The 16,349-nt window shown below is 39.9% G+C and overlaps 1 protein-coding gene across 3 annotated transcripts in view; it reads right to left on the reverse strand.

Moving 5' to 3' along the window:
• The window catches only part of TMTC1 (transmembrane and tetratricopeptide repeat containing 1), a 286,278-nt gene that overhangs the window by 100,450 nt on the left and 169,479 nt on the right, over positions 1-16,349 (reverse strand). For all 3 annotated transcript variants that reach the window (XM_025402401.1, XM_025402400.1, XM_025402399.1), the window contains one exon: positions 3,573-3,694. In XM_025402401.1, the coding sequence (XP_025258186.1) occupies positions 3,573-3,694 (122 nt within the window). The remainder of the gene's footprint in view (positions 1-3,572; positions 3,695-16,349) is intronic.

Raw genomic sequence — 16,349 nt, forward strand, 5'->3', positions numbered from 1 at the left:
TCCCGAAATCCAAGCTAAACTCTCAAATGAGGTCAGGACTGTAAACCTGGCTGAGTGACCTGACCCTTTCATCAGTCCCCAGACCACCTGTAAGGGGCAGGAAAGCACCTCCACCCTCTGCGTAGGTGGCTCTGGCATCTGCTGAGATGGCATCTCTGGAGGGGGAAAGTAGCCTGGCTGGGCACAGTAATGGTATGTGTTAGTCCAGGATTTACTAAGCCGTAAAGAGAAACACTCAGAAAAAGGTGACTTAGTGACAATGCTGCAAGGCATAGATGTAGGAACAGTCATCTTTTTAATGAAAACTGGTTTGCTGAAATTTATTTTGGGTGCCTCTTTACTGAATTTGCAAATGAAGCAAAACCAAGATTGGTTCCATGAGGCAAGCACTTGCTGTTGGTAATATTGATGCTTTCTTTGTATTCAGCACTTTTATTTTAACCCAAATCAGCTTATTCCTAGAGGAAAAGGGGCATTTTATTTCTAGGAAAAAATAAACTGGAGTCATAGAAAGGTCTATTTAAGATACGGCAGCCTGGGAAGAGCTGGAGCTGGCATGATTCTGGGTGTTGGAGGACACACTGCCCGGGCAAGAGGAACCCCTTACAATAAGATACCCCACAAAGGGTTGGCGAAAATACTATGAGCTTCCATAACATTTACCTAAGGTCTCTTCCAGAAGAATCAAATTTAAACATCTACTTAAAAATTCCAGCCCTGGCCAGGCGTGGTGGCTCACGCCTGTAATCCCAGCACTTTGGGAGGCCGAGGCGGGTGGATCACAAGGTCAGGAGATCGAGACCATCCTGGCTAACATGGTGAAACCCTGTCTCTATTAAAATGCCAAAAATTAGCCGGGTGTGGTGGCGGGTGCCTGTAGTCCCAGCTACTTGGGAGGCTGAGGCAGGAGAATGGCATGAACCCGTGAGGCGGAGCTTGCAGTGAGCCCAGTGAGCCGAGATCGCGCCACTGAACTCCAGCCTGGGCAACTGAGCGAGACTCCATCTCAAAAAAAAAGAAAAAATTCCAGCCCTTCACACTGCCTTTATTTCCTCACAAATTATTCTCCTGTATCTAAAGTAGATGACACTTTGCTGAGCTTACAAATCTTTGTCACCCAGAACCCCAAGCTACTGAAGAACTAGATATTAGGGCCCTTAGAAGTATGGAAGCTTGATTATCACGTGAGTTGAGTTGAAAGTCCTTTACTATGTTTAGATTTTCTTATTATTTGGTAATTGAGAAGAACACTAAGATGTTCCTATCAGGGAAGCAACATAGTCTGGAAGGTAAGAGATCTGTAGTAGACAGGGATGTGTGTTCCAGCTCTGCCACTCATCAGCTATACCAATTGGGGCAAGTTAACTAACCTCTCAGGGCCCAAGTTTTATTTTTATAAAACGGCAATAATGTTATCAGCTACCTCAGGGAACAGATATCAACAATAAAAATACTTAGTATTTATTGACCATATATAATGCAAAATACTTTCAAAGTTTTATATATAATGATCTCATGTTTTTAAATTTATTTTTTCTGAGACAGGGTCTGGTTCTGTCACTCGGGCTGGAGTGCAGAGGCACAATCATGGTTCTGTCACCCAGGCTGAAGTGCAGTGGCACAATCACAGTTCACTACATCCTCAACCTTCTGGGCTCAAGAGATCCCCCACCTTAGTCTCACTTCCCACCACATCTGGCTAATTTTTTGTATTTTTTGCAGAGACAGGGTCTCACCATGTTGCCCAGGCTGGCCTCAAACTCCTGGGCTCAAGTGATCTACAGGCATCAGCCTTCCAAAGTGCTGGGGCATGAGCTACTGCAGCCGGCCCTATAATGATTTCATTTGATGATCACAATATGTCATTGAGTTGGGTGCTATTACTATTCCCATTTTATACAGATGAGAAAACAAGCTTAGAGGAATCATGATCATGTTTAAGCCAGAATTTGAATGCAGGCCCTCTGACTTCAGGGGCAGGCTGTGACCCACTACTACACTGTGAATTACTTGACATAAAGAATATAATATGCTTAGAATACTGACTGAAATATAATAAAAATGCAATAAAAGTTTTGATGTAATTAATGATAAAATAGCATTAATGAATACAATAGTATTTATAAAATATTAAAACCTATTAAATGCTTAATGTGAGATATTCCATTTTGTTAATTGGCAGTTAACTCTTTGGGGGTAGACACTGAGATTCACTTATTTTTATAGCTTCAGATTTTAGTAGAGCATTTATGGCAGAGGGGCTGTATGAATATCTATCAAATGAAGAATGATTCCATTGGAATCATCAGTACTACAAAGAAAAGCTAAGATATATTCAACTGGTCTAAGCAAAAACATATCTAGAACACAGATAGATGCCACTTTTTGGCCTTCTATACTACAGGTACATTCCTTATTATTGGCAAGCCTTCACAAGACTCTTATCTTAAGCCATGTAGAATATAAAGAATTGTGTTGTATTTTTGTTCTTATTGAATAGTATTTATCAAGCACTCATCTCCTTCCCAAATTGGGCGGAAGACACAGTGAACGATTAAGGGCTGCTTTCCCCTTAACTGAATCAAAATCGCATGCTGCAAAGTCTTAAGAAAGCTGTTAGGTATTTGGTTTGAAGGAATCAAAGATTATGAAATTCATTTCTAATGATATGTGTTTTAAAATTTCTAGTACAATATCATAAATAAAAAATACTCATTCCCTCATAACATTTTGGTTTATGATACTGCCTTTTAGGAAAGCTCATACTTATAGAAGAAGAATGAGCTTTCCTAAAAGGCAATATCATAAACCAAAATGTTAATTTTAGCAAGTTTACTAAAATCTCCACTGTAAAAATGAGAAAATCTGGGGGCAAAAAAAGGTTTGTATCTTGTTCAAGGTGAGTCAAACAATAAATGGCAGAACCAAGACTTGGTCTCCTGATTCAGTGACATTTTCAAGCATCTGAAAAGAAAAGTGGCCTTGGAACAATGACATTTGAATAAGACAAGAGAACAGACAAGCTTCAGAACAGTTCAAACATTCAGAGCTAAGTGGCATTATGTAATCACACACATTTGAATGTCCTTTCTAGTTTTTAAATCGTTGTTCTTTTCCCAAGGACAAATTTTCTTGAGATTGCTTCCATTTTTAAATTGAAGAAAAAAGAGCAAATGAAAGAAGTTAACTACAATCATGCTACTGAACATCATACTTTCACGCAAGTCAAAAAACATTTCTAGAAAAGTGTTATAATTCTGTTTAATAACACACATTTAGACATAGATGCAGTGATAAATGATTACTACTAAAATCCTGAATATACTCAAGTCAATATTTCACATTTAAACTATAAAGTTTGCAACTGAAGGTAAACCACTGTAAACAAGAGTACATGTGTGGACATTTGCTCTCATCCAACCTTCTGTGCGGCTGCTTTTAAAGCTGAAGTAATAACATCCCATGTCCCATGCGGATCTAATGGTCTGCACATAAAAGACTGTCTCTCTGGAACTATCAATGCTGGTGACAGAGGGCAGGTCTCATAGGAGGAAGTCACGTGCAATAGTTACCTAGGCATGTAAAGGACTCTCTCCGCCACCACGAAACCCACCCTGAAGAAGAGATTGCTGGCTGGAATGAACGGGAACACCAGGAACAACAAGCCGACTAAAACCTCCTTGTGCTCCAGTCTCTGAAACACACAATAGTGAAGGATACATTAACTTCTGTTGAATTCTACATCAGGCAGCATTTAACCATCTCCTTCATTTTCAGGTTCTCAATGAAGAAATGAATAAATTAGACCAATATAAACCTATTGACCGGCGTGCTGAATTTAACAGAGAAAGCCAACAGGCTAAAATGGCTGGCGTGTCAAAACACATACATGTACCCCGACACACATTTGCCACCCAGAAACGTGGATATTGGCATAATACAGTCAGTGACCGCTATTTGTTGTTTAGGGCTGGCTTTGGAGCAACCCCGCTTCTGAGTTCTGGCTCCATTCAGAAACCCTGTCTTTCCAGACATCCCATTCTCAAAGAGCAAAGAAGCTGGCTAAAATCAAACACAGTAAGGCACTGCAGAGAATTTAATTATTTCTTCCCAAAATATAATATATTTTCTTTAAAAAATTCACCAGGAGAAGCAAAGTTTAACATCAAGAAAATCAAATACTAATGATAAAATTTGGGACGCCAATAGAGAGAGAATCATTTGAATTGTAGCGTACCTTCACACCTCTCAAACTAGGCTGGCAAGCAAGTATTTACTCCATCGATTTTTTTGAATAAAAAATCATTATAATAATTCATTAAATTGACAAAGAACTTCCTCTGTTATTATATATATTTACTTGCAAAGGTTGTTCTGTCACTTATAATTAACAGAAAAGAAACTTCTGTTTATTACTAATAATATGCTGCAATGACACTGTAAAAACTCATTTGTATTTCCATGTGTACTTATGGTATAGACATATTTGAAGAGAGTTATATTTAAAACAGATCTTAATGTACTGGAGAATATGTATTTTTTAAGTTTAAGAAAAAAACCAAATAGACTGTCCATATTTCAACTTCTAATGTTCCCTTTAAGCATTTTAAAGTCTATTACTTTTAATAATTGGAAAAGAGTAAGTAAAAGAATTTCATAAATATAAATAAAATTCCCTAATAAAAGCTACAAATAGTTTAACTATACAAAGTATAAAGATTTTAAACATCTTGGGATACTTGTCACCTTGATGTTATTAAAATCTTTGTTTTACTGACTAAAACATATAGGGTAATATAATTTCTGAGAGTGATTCCATATGATTGGACAGTTGTCCTTAAATAATTAATGAGTCTATAAGTAATGATCTCATTTTGACCTAAAGGAACCAGAATTTAAAGGAAGAAAAAAATAGATTATGCAACAAACCTTCAACTCATGATCTACCAAAACTGACTAAAAAGGGTAAAGAAAAAAATAACGAATTCATTTTATTTAAAAGCTGCAAGCTATCTTTCTAATTTAGACTATACTTTGAGTTTAGAAAGTACATTTCAATTTGAGAATTTAAACTGTATAGTTTATTTATTTGTTTACATTTAAATTTTTCTTTTCAATTTGGGGTACATGTGCAGGTTTACTACAAGGGTATATTATGTGATGCTGAGGCTTAGGAGTCTATTGTTTCTGTCACCCAGAGAGTGAATATAATACCCAATAGGAAGTTTTTCAGCCCTTGCCTCCCTTTCCCCTCTCTCCTTTTGGAGTCTCCAAAGTCTATTGTTCCCATCTTTATGTCTGTCTGTACCAAGGTTTAGCTCCCACTTATAAGTGAGAATATGTGGTATTTGGTTTTCTGTTTCTGTGTTAATTTGCTCAGGATAATGGCCTCTAACGGCCTCCATGTTGCAGTAAAAGACATGATTTTGTTCTTTTTTATGGTTACTTAGTATTTCATGATGCATATGTACTACAATTTCCTTATCCAATCCACTGTTGATGAGCATCTAGGTTGATTCCATGTCTTTCCTATTGTGAAAAGTGCTGTGATAAACACGTAAGTGCAGACATCTTTTTGGTAGAATGATTTTCCTTTGGGCATATACCCAGTAGTGGGATTGCTGGGTTGAATGGTAGCTCTATTTTTAATTTAATGAAAAATCCCCAAACTTATTTCTGCAGTGGCTGAACTAATTTGCATTCCCACCAACACTATATAAGCATTACCTTAAAGTACATAATTTTTTAAAATCTTCACAAGAATCCTGCATATCAAGAGCAAGTATTTCTTCTTATAATTGAAAACAGATCCCAAAGAACCAATGTCTTGTCAAATGTTCCTCATTTACTCTGAGCTTGTTATTGAGTAGTATGTTGCTATTCCCTTTTTATAGGTACACTTTTATAGAGATAGTTGATCACTTCTTTTGACGCTTCGAAAGCTAAAATACCTTTTACAAAATTATTCATATGTCTTCCCAAAGAAGCTTCTAAAGAGAATGTAATACACCCTAGTAATTCATCCTAAGAATTAAGAGTGCAGGTATAGACAGAACAATGATCAGGCTGTTATCCATGTTCCTAGATACCGTTTTACCCAATGAGCCACCTCACAGCCCCTCATCAAGGTTATTGGGAAACAGCCCTCACTGGGGAGCTGAAAGAGGCTTCTCTTTATACCCCCAGCATCACACCTTCTTACCCTTCCAAGCAACGCACCTTCCTCACTATGGTGTGTGTTCACTTCTTTTTTTTTTTTTTTTTTTTTTTTTTTTTGAGACTGAGTGTGGCTCTTTCACCCAGGTTGGACCAGGTTGGGAGGCTCCTTCATCTCAGTCGTGGGTGTCAGTTGGGAGCACAGCCAACCTCCCTGCCTCCCCCTCACTCACCAAGACCCATAGTGAGCAGGATGCCCATGGCACTGATCGCTGCAGGGGATGTGGAGATGGGGGAAGAGTCAAGGAGCAATCAGCCTCCCCCAGAAGTCTGATGTGCACATGGAAAAGCCACAGGGCTGCGTGTTCATCTGTTCCTCCACCAGGTTCTTCAGACACCAGCACAGTCTTTATTTCCTTCATTACATCATTCTAGTTGTAATTACGTGTGTAACTGGGTGTTTACTGCCTTTATTGTCTGTCTGTCTCACCAGAATGTGAGCTCCATGAGCACAGAGCACTCGTCACTTGTGTTCACTGGTGCATGACTTGTGCTTAGCTCAGTTCCCAGTGTAAGTATTTGCTGAATAAATCAACTAAGTGAATAAATGTATCAGGCAGTATACAGAGGAAAAAACTGGGTAGAAGAAGGGGAGTAGGCAGAGAGGGCTTTTTGGTGGAGGTGACATCTGGGCTTGAAATATCAATAAATGTTTACAAGGAAGGCAAATTTGGGAGTGAGGGGTGGTCACAGCTAGACACATTCTTGGGAGAAGATATGTAATGTACAAAGCAGGGAATAAGACTGGACATGTCAGCAGGTGGCAGATAATGAGCGTTTTGCACATTTTGCTATGGAACTGACCTTCACCTAAAGGCAGTGACTAAAGGGTCCCTTATGCACAGAAAGAAAAGTGAGTGAGTGTTCAGGGTCCACGTCCAGACTCAGGTAGTGACCCTGCCACCAATATACCAATGGTACTTGGACAGGCAATATTATCCCTTCCATCCTCAAGGTGCCTCAACTATAAAGGGAGGCAAGTATGCCTGAGCATTGAATGCAGTTGGGTCATTACAAAGATGTCTTGAGAACCTGAAGTCCATTTTTTGGGAGTTGTGAGCTGTGAGCTTACACATAGCCCATCACCCTATCCTGCTAATCTTGTGGGGTGTTTTCCTTCGTTTTAAAACAGGAAATTGAAGACAGTGGCACCGTGCCTAAACTCAATAAAGTTTCATTATTTTATTTCATTTTGAGAAAATTAATACTCATGAAAAAATTTCTATTTTCAAATTAAATAGATGACAGTACTCTCTGTGTTTCCTCATCACCATTCAGTCGAGAGAGATTAAAACTATTCAAGAACAATATACTTATTTGAATAACAAGTCAATCTGCCAAGCAGAGAGTTGTAAAGTTGGGAAAAAAAGTGCTTCATGGACATGGCTAAATTTTCTAGAATGAGACAGACTGGGAGGGAACCCGATTCTGTATCCCGTGGATCACTGATGTGACAAAATTGGCTAAATAATTTATAGCTCCTTTTAGCCTAATAGATTTAGATGATACCCTAACAAAGTATGAGGAGAAAAAAGAGGAAATTCATGGCATTTTCCAAAGTACACATGGGCATTCCTTTTTAGGACAAAAAACAAATGGAAATTCACTTATTCCCAAAGATACTAGGGAGGGAAGAGATACGAGAATTAGGACAGCAAATAATACAGCCATTCTACTACATGACATTTTATTAGCTGCAACTTCAGACAAAATAATTGACTTCTCTGAGCTTTAATTTGGTGATCAACTAGACAAAATAAAAGGAATTGATACCTATATACGTGTTATATCTGTAGGAAAAATGTGTGATCGATTTGCTATTATAAGTGTTAGGTTTGATTTTTCTTTTCTGGTTGGGAAGAAGAGAGAAAAGCATCCCCCTGAGCTGAAAGGAGGTGAAAATCCTGTCTTAACACCCAGCCGGGGGTGCTGAGAGGGTCGCTCAGTCACCATCGGCACAAACACACATCAGGCCAAGCAGCTAAGGGAAGAGCAGGGCTTTTCTCGGAGCGGTAAATTGCCTCAGAGGAAATCCAGCTACTGAACCTGTCTGGCCTAGTAGCTTCTGGTTTATCCCCTCCTCTTCATACTTTCAGTTCATCTTTCAAAGTGCAGTTCACAGACAAAGACATGCGCGTGTGCGTGTGGGCACACACACTTTGATACACATGTATGCACCCTGGCCAGCAGTGTGTGGGTGTTAATAAAAACAGGGTTCCTTCCTGCCCAGTTCAACACAGACGATACACACTGCAGGCTGTTCCCTTCCAAAGAGGTGGAAAATAGGCTTATTATAGTAATTATTGTCATTATTACTATTTTTTTCTCGCCTCTAACCAAGTTTCAGAGAAATGGCACATTGCATTTAGGGCACAAGTGTGTTCACATGATTCTAAGTATTGCACAGCTATATTTCAATCCTAAGGATTTATTTGGCAGCCCTAGGATCTAGCTGTCTGCCTCCAATTTATCAATCCACAGGGAAGCTGATGACAGTAAAGCTCCCCTCTTCAGCCCTGGGGTTAAGGCATTTGCCGGGCTGACAGCTAGTATGGCTGAATACTTATTAGGCTCTCCTTTTTATATCTGTTTTTGGGTCTACTTCCTCTGTTAGACTCTGGATTCCTTGATGGTAGTCACCAATGCATATTTAAATTTATCTAGATTCCTGGCACAACACCCCTACTGCTATCTGCAGGAAATGTAACTGTCAGCCTCCATTTGAGCAAATTCAGGTCTCAGGTTTATTTAAAATATTGTGAACTTTGAATCCACAAAAGCCCTTATGTTTACTGAGGCTATCAAGGTTGAAGATAATACAGACTGCATCTGATGGATGGGAAACTGACTTCATCTTCAACATTCTAACTCAGAAGCCAAGAAGAACGCTTTCAAGACTAGCATGGGCCATATAAAGCTAGAGGAACAGAAAACGCCTGGCTGTTTTTGGGCAACTGGATTCTGCCTGAGCTCTGCACACGTGTGCCTTTATCTCACTCCCTCTGGGAAGCTGCACTGAGCCCTAAGCTGCCCTGTTGCCTACCTGGATTTCACTGCTGTGTCTGCTTTCATTTAAATTTTAACAGCCTCTCCCACCTCCAACTCTGGCAATGGCCAGGCTCACCTATCTACAGGCACAGCTTCCGTTGGATTTCTCTCCATGGCGACAGCTCTCAGCAGGTGCTGGGTGGCTGTTCCCCACCTCCGCCCCTTCAAGCCATCTGGTAGGTGTCACCATTGCATATGGCTTCTCTAATACTACCCATATCATTGCACATGGTCCTTTCATAAACTCTCTTCAATCACCTTACTGACCATACCATGTGTTTCCTGCCAGGACTCTGATGGATTGACCAGCAGAGTGAGAACACGGGGACAGGGGAGAACTGTGGACTCCAAAAAAGGATCAGAGCTTGGGCTGGTGTGAGCTGCTAGGAGCCGGCTCCAGCACACCCCTGGCTTGGTCCTGTACATCACACTCTTTGCATTACATTTCAGCCCTTGAGCGAAGCACCCTGTTTAAGGCCATTGAGGCTATACAAATTTTTAAATGTTATATCGAAATAGTAAAGAACAACATCAATCTGAGAGAGCTCTGTTATCTGGCAAATGGGGTTGAAACCAATCTCTCAGTAGCTGGAGAAGAGGAAGTTTTGAGTGTTTACTGCTATGACAATGATTAAATGCAACAGACCACTTCTTATGACTCAAACAAGATCTAGAATCTGAGCTCCACGACTGTAATGTGGGGACAAAGGGAATCCTGTGGCAGTCTTATGGATAAAAAGAGTAAGGAAAGTTAAAGCCGATTCTCAGAGCCTGTTACAGCAGCCACACACCTTGGTGAGAGGGACCCTGATTCAGGCCCCAGTGGTCACAAGGCCACACTGTGAGACGTTTAGGGACAGTCCTCCTGTGACATGAGCACAACCCACATCTGAAATGTAGACATGGAAAGGTGCCATTTACATTTTTTTTCTCTTGTCTGAAAATAATGTGATACACTGAGTTGGGACAGAAAATGGCTCAGGTTCGGGATCTCAACAGTAGAGCTGCCAACCCACACTCTCTAGTTGGCTCAGGCTGGTGATATCATTTCCTCACTTTCATGAGCTCTAAAATTTACTCATAAATGCACAGGGAGTAAATTTTTAAAAGGGGAAATGAATGAAGAAATTATACGCCCTCAGAGACAAAAGTAGACTTGTATACTTGATGTCTTCCCCAAGCCAATTTAAACATTGCTTTTTCCCATGCCAAACCTTCTTTGCCAAGAGGCACTGCCAGATGCACTAATGAACAGAGCACCGAAGGCCGATTAAAATCAGAGGATTTATAAACTGACATTTTAGATTTCTGGTCTTTGGTTCTGAACTTCATTTTTTTTTTTTTTGCAAAGAGCCTTTTGTTTGATTTGTTTTTAATCAACAGTCTGATCCTTCTGGCAAACACCAGTTCCTGAGATTAAAACGTCTTATCTCACAACAGCAATTACCTTTCAGAGTTAAATGAGGAAGAATCATGAAGCTCTCGGATTGCTTTACTCTAATTGAGAATAAACTAATTCCTAACTTTACATGGAAATGTAAGTTATATTCTGCTTAAGTGTGTATTTAAGTGTTTAAAGAAGAAAAGCAAAAAACTTTTAGAAGGCGCTTTATTGAAAAATATCAGTCCAGTGCAAAAATTTCTATTCACTTTAAATTAAGCAAGCACTAGTGGGGAGATAAGGGAATTAAGTAAACTAGAAAAATGTTAGTGAAGAAATATTTTCCTCATTATAATGCAACTATTACAGGAATTTATGATGACATAGAAAAAGTCAGAAATGAACTTTCTTCATTTCTGTGGTTCTGAAAAAAAATGGAAAAGGCATTAGAAAGCTATGTATTGAATTTAAAAAGTGTGACGAAGACTAGAGAGATGGAAGAGAGCTGTAAGCCAAGACATCTTCTAAAGTCCGGTTTAACTTATAAATTATTATATGTGTGTTTCACACAGATGGGGCGGGGGGCCACCCAGTAAGTTGCAAGTGGTACAGGATGGAGGAAAAGCAAATATCTTTCCAGCACATACCATACGCCAGACACTTGACTTAAACGGGCCCACTGAAATCTCATGATAATATTACAAAGTAGGTATAATTATCCCCATTGTTGTAGGTGAGGAAATTGAGGGCCAGAGAGCATGAGAGACTTCTCTTAGTTGATCCAATCAGTAAGAAGCAAGGGTTTCAAACTGAGGTCTGAGTCACTCCAAAGCCTGTCCTCTTCCCACAGTCCAGGTGACTTTGGTATCCAAAGTTAATGCTAAGTGTGGGGAGAAATTTCAGCTTTCTCTACCATCTGATTTCATAGCAGAAACACTGACGACAGATGCATCCCAGGAACTGGAGGTGGCCAAGTGAGACACCGCTGAGGATCTCTAACAGAGGGTGCCATTGGTTTACTTTGCCAGATAAATGCAAGCACAAGATTGCATTCTACACTCTACAGGGATGCAACAGGATCTATGGCACAGAAGACGTATTTCTTGTCAAGTACTCTGAATGCATGTGTGAGTGGTTTGAAATGGTTCATCCACTTACCTTTTTTTAAACAAATTTTTTTTTGAGATAAGGTCTTGCTCTGTCGCCCAGGCTGGAGTGCAGTGGTGCAATCTCGGCTCACTGCAACCTCCACCTCCTGGGTTCAAGCAATTCTCCCATCTCAACCTCCCGAGTTGAGATTACAGACATGTGCCATCATGCCCTACTAATTTTTGTTATTTTTTTAGTAGAGACATGTTTCCACCATGTTGGCCAGGCTGGTCTTGAACTCCTGACCTCAAGTGATCTGCCTGGCTCGGCCTCCCAAAGTGCTGGGATTACAGGCACGAGCCACTGCACCTGGCCTCATCCACTCATCTTGACACCCATCCTCTGAAAGAATGGACCTATACATGTCCTCTGATCACAGTGGGATAAAACATAATTTATTTGACTGATCTTAGTCACTGACTTGTAAGTCGATATTATATCTGAGAGAGCTTGAGGGGAGGACAATAATCACTTCTGACATATGACATCAAACACTGCAATGAAACTGCTCTTCTTAGTAAGGAAAGTGAAGGAGCATCCACATTCTAGTGACCACAGGGCTGTAACGAATAAGCTAAGTGGACAGGAAAGTGGGTCAAAGGCCTTCTAAATTTTAAATCTACACACATTCCTAACTTGTTATCATTCTAAGCTTCTCTCTGTAATATTCCACTGTTTATGATAAATTTTTCAGGAATGTAACACTGTGATCATCACTTCATCTTGTAACATATCTGTTATAGTTTTACTCAGGCAGATGGATTTGGAAAATCAAAAGAGTGATTCTGCTCTAAGAGATATATGTCCATGTGCATTGAGATCCAAGCAAGTGGAGTGACTCGGGAGAAAGGGGGGCTTGAATGAGATACACCTAGGACCCCCATCTGACACCCATGACTTCAGAGGGAGGCCGTGGCCTGAGGTGCACTAGATGGGTGACTGTGAGAACCAAGAGAGAACATCTGGGCAAAAGCTCAGCCATGTACTGGGAACCTGTCTGGAGTAGTGGGTGGAGAGAGACAGACAACTGCATAGGTGTCAGGGCTTTGAAGCATCATGCTTAGACCACATCCAGCTTTGATTGGCAAAATGGAGATGACTGTGGCAATGCCACAGAATCCTAGGTCAAGAACTCTAACTTAATAAGGGGACCCAGTGCGGAAGGGAGGTAGGAGTGCTAAATCATTTTATTGCCTCTCTAAGGATTCAATTAAGAACCAAGATGGATTTAAACATACAATAAAGCCATGAATGAATCTAGCCTTGATGAAATGGAGGAAAGAAAGGAAAAGGATAAATCAGATACATTTTCATACATCATTTTGTTCCTAGGAAACTAGGAAATATCCATGCCTGGGAGAAGTGGTCCTCTACCTATGACTATAGCTCAGATGTTTCTGTTAAGAAGATATCCCTCAGGCAAAGTCTTCTACAGCAGGATGATCACTTCTTTTCTGTTAAGAAAGTGACAAAATGTTTTACTTTTTCACAAAGCAAGTCACACTCACCAAAATGCATGATTCATCTATCCACTTGGAATTGTCATAAAGAAGACAGTCCCTTTGTTCTATAATCTAAAATTAATAAGGAGAAAGAGCCATAAAAAAGTACACATAGTTTCACTCTCCTAGAGAAGATCCAAATGTTTTAGAGCAGCACTTCCTAAAGATAGTCATCCATCCTACTTTATCGAACTACAGAGATATGTTTGGTTTACTTCAAGGATGCTACACATGAATGTAACAAGAAGTATAGTAAGTCTTCTCTTAAGAGGTAAAAGAAAGAGGAAAAAAAGATGAGATTTACTTGCATGATTGAACTTCTAGAGGAATTACTATTCATGGTAGAGTTGATTCCTGTTATCTGTTAATGTACCCATCCAAAATCAAAATACCTTCTATAATCAAAACATGTTGCATCTCACTGGACAAGACCCACACCCCTGCTTCTGAAACATATGGTCCTAAAAGCCTGATGGATCATTTTGTTTCCACAAAGATGGTTAAAAGGCTCTTTTCACAAATAACTGACATGATGGAATAACTATCTTCCTTCACTTTGAACTGTGTTTTCAAACAGCCTACCTGCCACAGCTTAAAAGGGCTAATTTAATGGACTAATGAAATGTGGCACAGGATGGAAACAAAGGTCCCTATGTTTGGAAATGGTATAAAATGCTTGTAATTTTCTGAGTTCAGACAGGCACACACCTGTCTTCATCATTTCAGAGCATGGGAGATGCATGCATAAAAAGACTGATGTTCACCAAATCACAACAGCTCAAAGATCTCAAGTGTATAGAAAAGAGAAGAAGGTTTACACGATCTATATGAAGCTTGACATACAGATAAAAGTAAGAACTTAATTCAATAGTCACTAGCTGGGAGTTATATTTTTCTTGGAAAAGTCTCACAAGGGAGTAGAAAATAAAATGTTTTAGACAAAGAACTAACTTGTTTCCTCAACAAGCCTTGGCGTTAAATTATTCCCCAAGTGAAGACATTGTCATTGTGAGGACCAAAATCTATAATAGGCAGAAAAACAGGGCTTACTGGCCAAAGTCACCCAAAGCAGAAGGAATTGTGGTGGACTGGAATGGAGAGAATTTTCAAACCAATGCCAGGGAAGCTGCCATTCATACATGTTCTTCCCAATTAATCACTTTTTCATACCAAATGCCAGAGTCCTGGGTTATAAGCTAACAAGGCCAATTTGGCCATTTAAAGTTGCCAGGTTCTTCTGTAAATACTGGTGGCCTCTGGCAATTGAAAGCAGATGGGATACAAAAATGAGAGGAAGTCTGAGAAGAAGTTCTGTTAAAAGTGCAGCCATTTCTTTAGCAATCACACACTGGCTTCTCAGGGAGCTCCAGGAAGTCCTTTCTCTGTCCTCCAGCTCTCCTGTAAGAACCTTCCATGAAAGGTTCCCGCTGAGGTGAATGTAACACCGTCCTGAGGCAGCCACATCTCACTTTCTACTGAGATAAGGTCAAGAAAACTCCGTCGAGTGCCTTCTTTTAAATCATGTTAAGCAGGTGAAGACATAAGTTTTTAACTTATTTCAGTTAAAAGAAAAAATACATGTGGAGAGATATATATGGTGCTACTTTGGTCTTGCTTTGGAAGCTGCCACTTATTAATAATATACCAATGAAGGAGTTCTTCTAGGTGAAACTTGCCTCCCCAAACTGTAACATTTCATGAATGGCCTTGCAGGGTTCCTCATCCATCAGGATTCCCAGCAGTCACAGACACTGTTGTAACAAACATCTATATACGCATTTCTAATTACAGCCTCCATAGAATGAAAAATACAATTGGTTTCAAGTTCTTAGGTTACTGTTGCCTTGTTGGAAACTATAACTTTAAAAGGAATGGTTTCAAAGGAATGCTTTTTCAGGTGGTATTGCTAAAAAGGTAATAATATGAAAATGTTTTTGTTGATGCTGGGGTGGCGGTTGTTTTTGGAGGTACAAAGAAGGCAAACAAGGAAATGTGTAAACATTGCCCAAAAATGAACTCTCAAGGTCCAGTGACCCAGGCACCTTTGTATATCAAAGTCGATACTTCCCAAAGTACATTGCAAGAACACTTACCCACAAGTTTTCCAAATTCAAATAAGTTTGAGGAATGCCATTCATGATACACCCCTTTTGGAAACTCACAAGGCTTAGAGCAACATAAAAGCTTTGTGAAGCCCCCCAGTAAAGAAATATGTTTAACTTTTTGAAACCTAGTGCTTGTGAAATGCAGAACTGCAGAATCTTTATTTAGAGTAACCTTACTTAATGGTCTGTATGATGCTGTGACATATTTTGAGAAATGCTGGTACAAACTGCTCTAGCAGAATGAACTTAAGAAAGGTTTTCACTTTTGGAGTTTCTATAACCTACCCCCCAAAAATCAACCTGCCGTCTGGCAAGCACAATTTCACTGATCTCAACTATAGTCATCACGCTACAATTGAAATACATTTTCTGGGGCCAGGCGCGGTGGCTCACACCTGTAATCCCAGCACTTTGGGAGGCTGAGGCAGGTGGATCACCTGAGGTCAGGAGTTCAAGACCAGCCTGACCAACATGGTGAAACCCCGTATCTACTAAAAATACAAAAATTAGCTGGGCATGGTGGCAGGCACCTGTTATCCCAGCTACTTGGGAGACTGAGGCAGGAGAATCACTTGAACCCAGGAGACAGGGGTTGCAGTGAGCCAAGATCGCACCACTAAACTCCAGCCTGGGCAACAAGAGTGAAACTTGGTCTCAAAAACAAAACAAACAAACAAACAAACAAAAACATTTTCTGCTGCTCAGCCCTTTGTAGAGATGAAGAATAGCTGATGGTCATTTTCTACATTAAAAATCACTATACATTTAGAGAACTTTGTTAAGCCATCTATCTGCATAGTCTTGACTCTAGCTGAGATAAATCCTGAGCACAGGAAGGTTTCTTGGCATCGTTAAACCATATCAGTGTTTATAAGGATAATATTCTCATGGGTAAGGTGGATGCAATGGAAGTGGAGAAAACTAAGCTCTTCAAGGCAGCCCAGGTCG

Source organism: Theropithecus gelada, chromosome 11 (genome assembly GCF_003255815.1).
Source record: "Theropithecus gelada isolate Dixy chromosome 11, Tgel_1.0, whole genome shotgun sequence".
In the NCBI taxonomy this organism is placed as follows: Eukaryota; Metazoa; Chordata; class Mammalia; order Primates; family Cercopithecidae; genus Theropithecus; species Theropithecus gelada.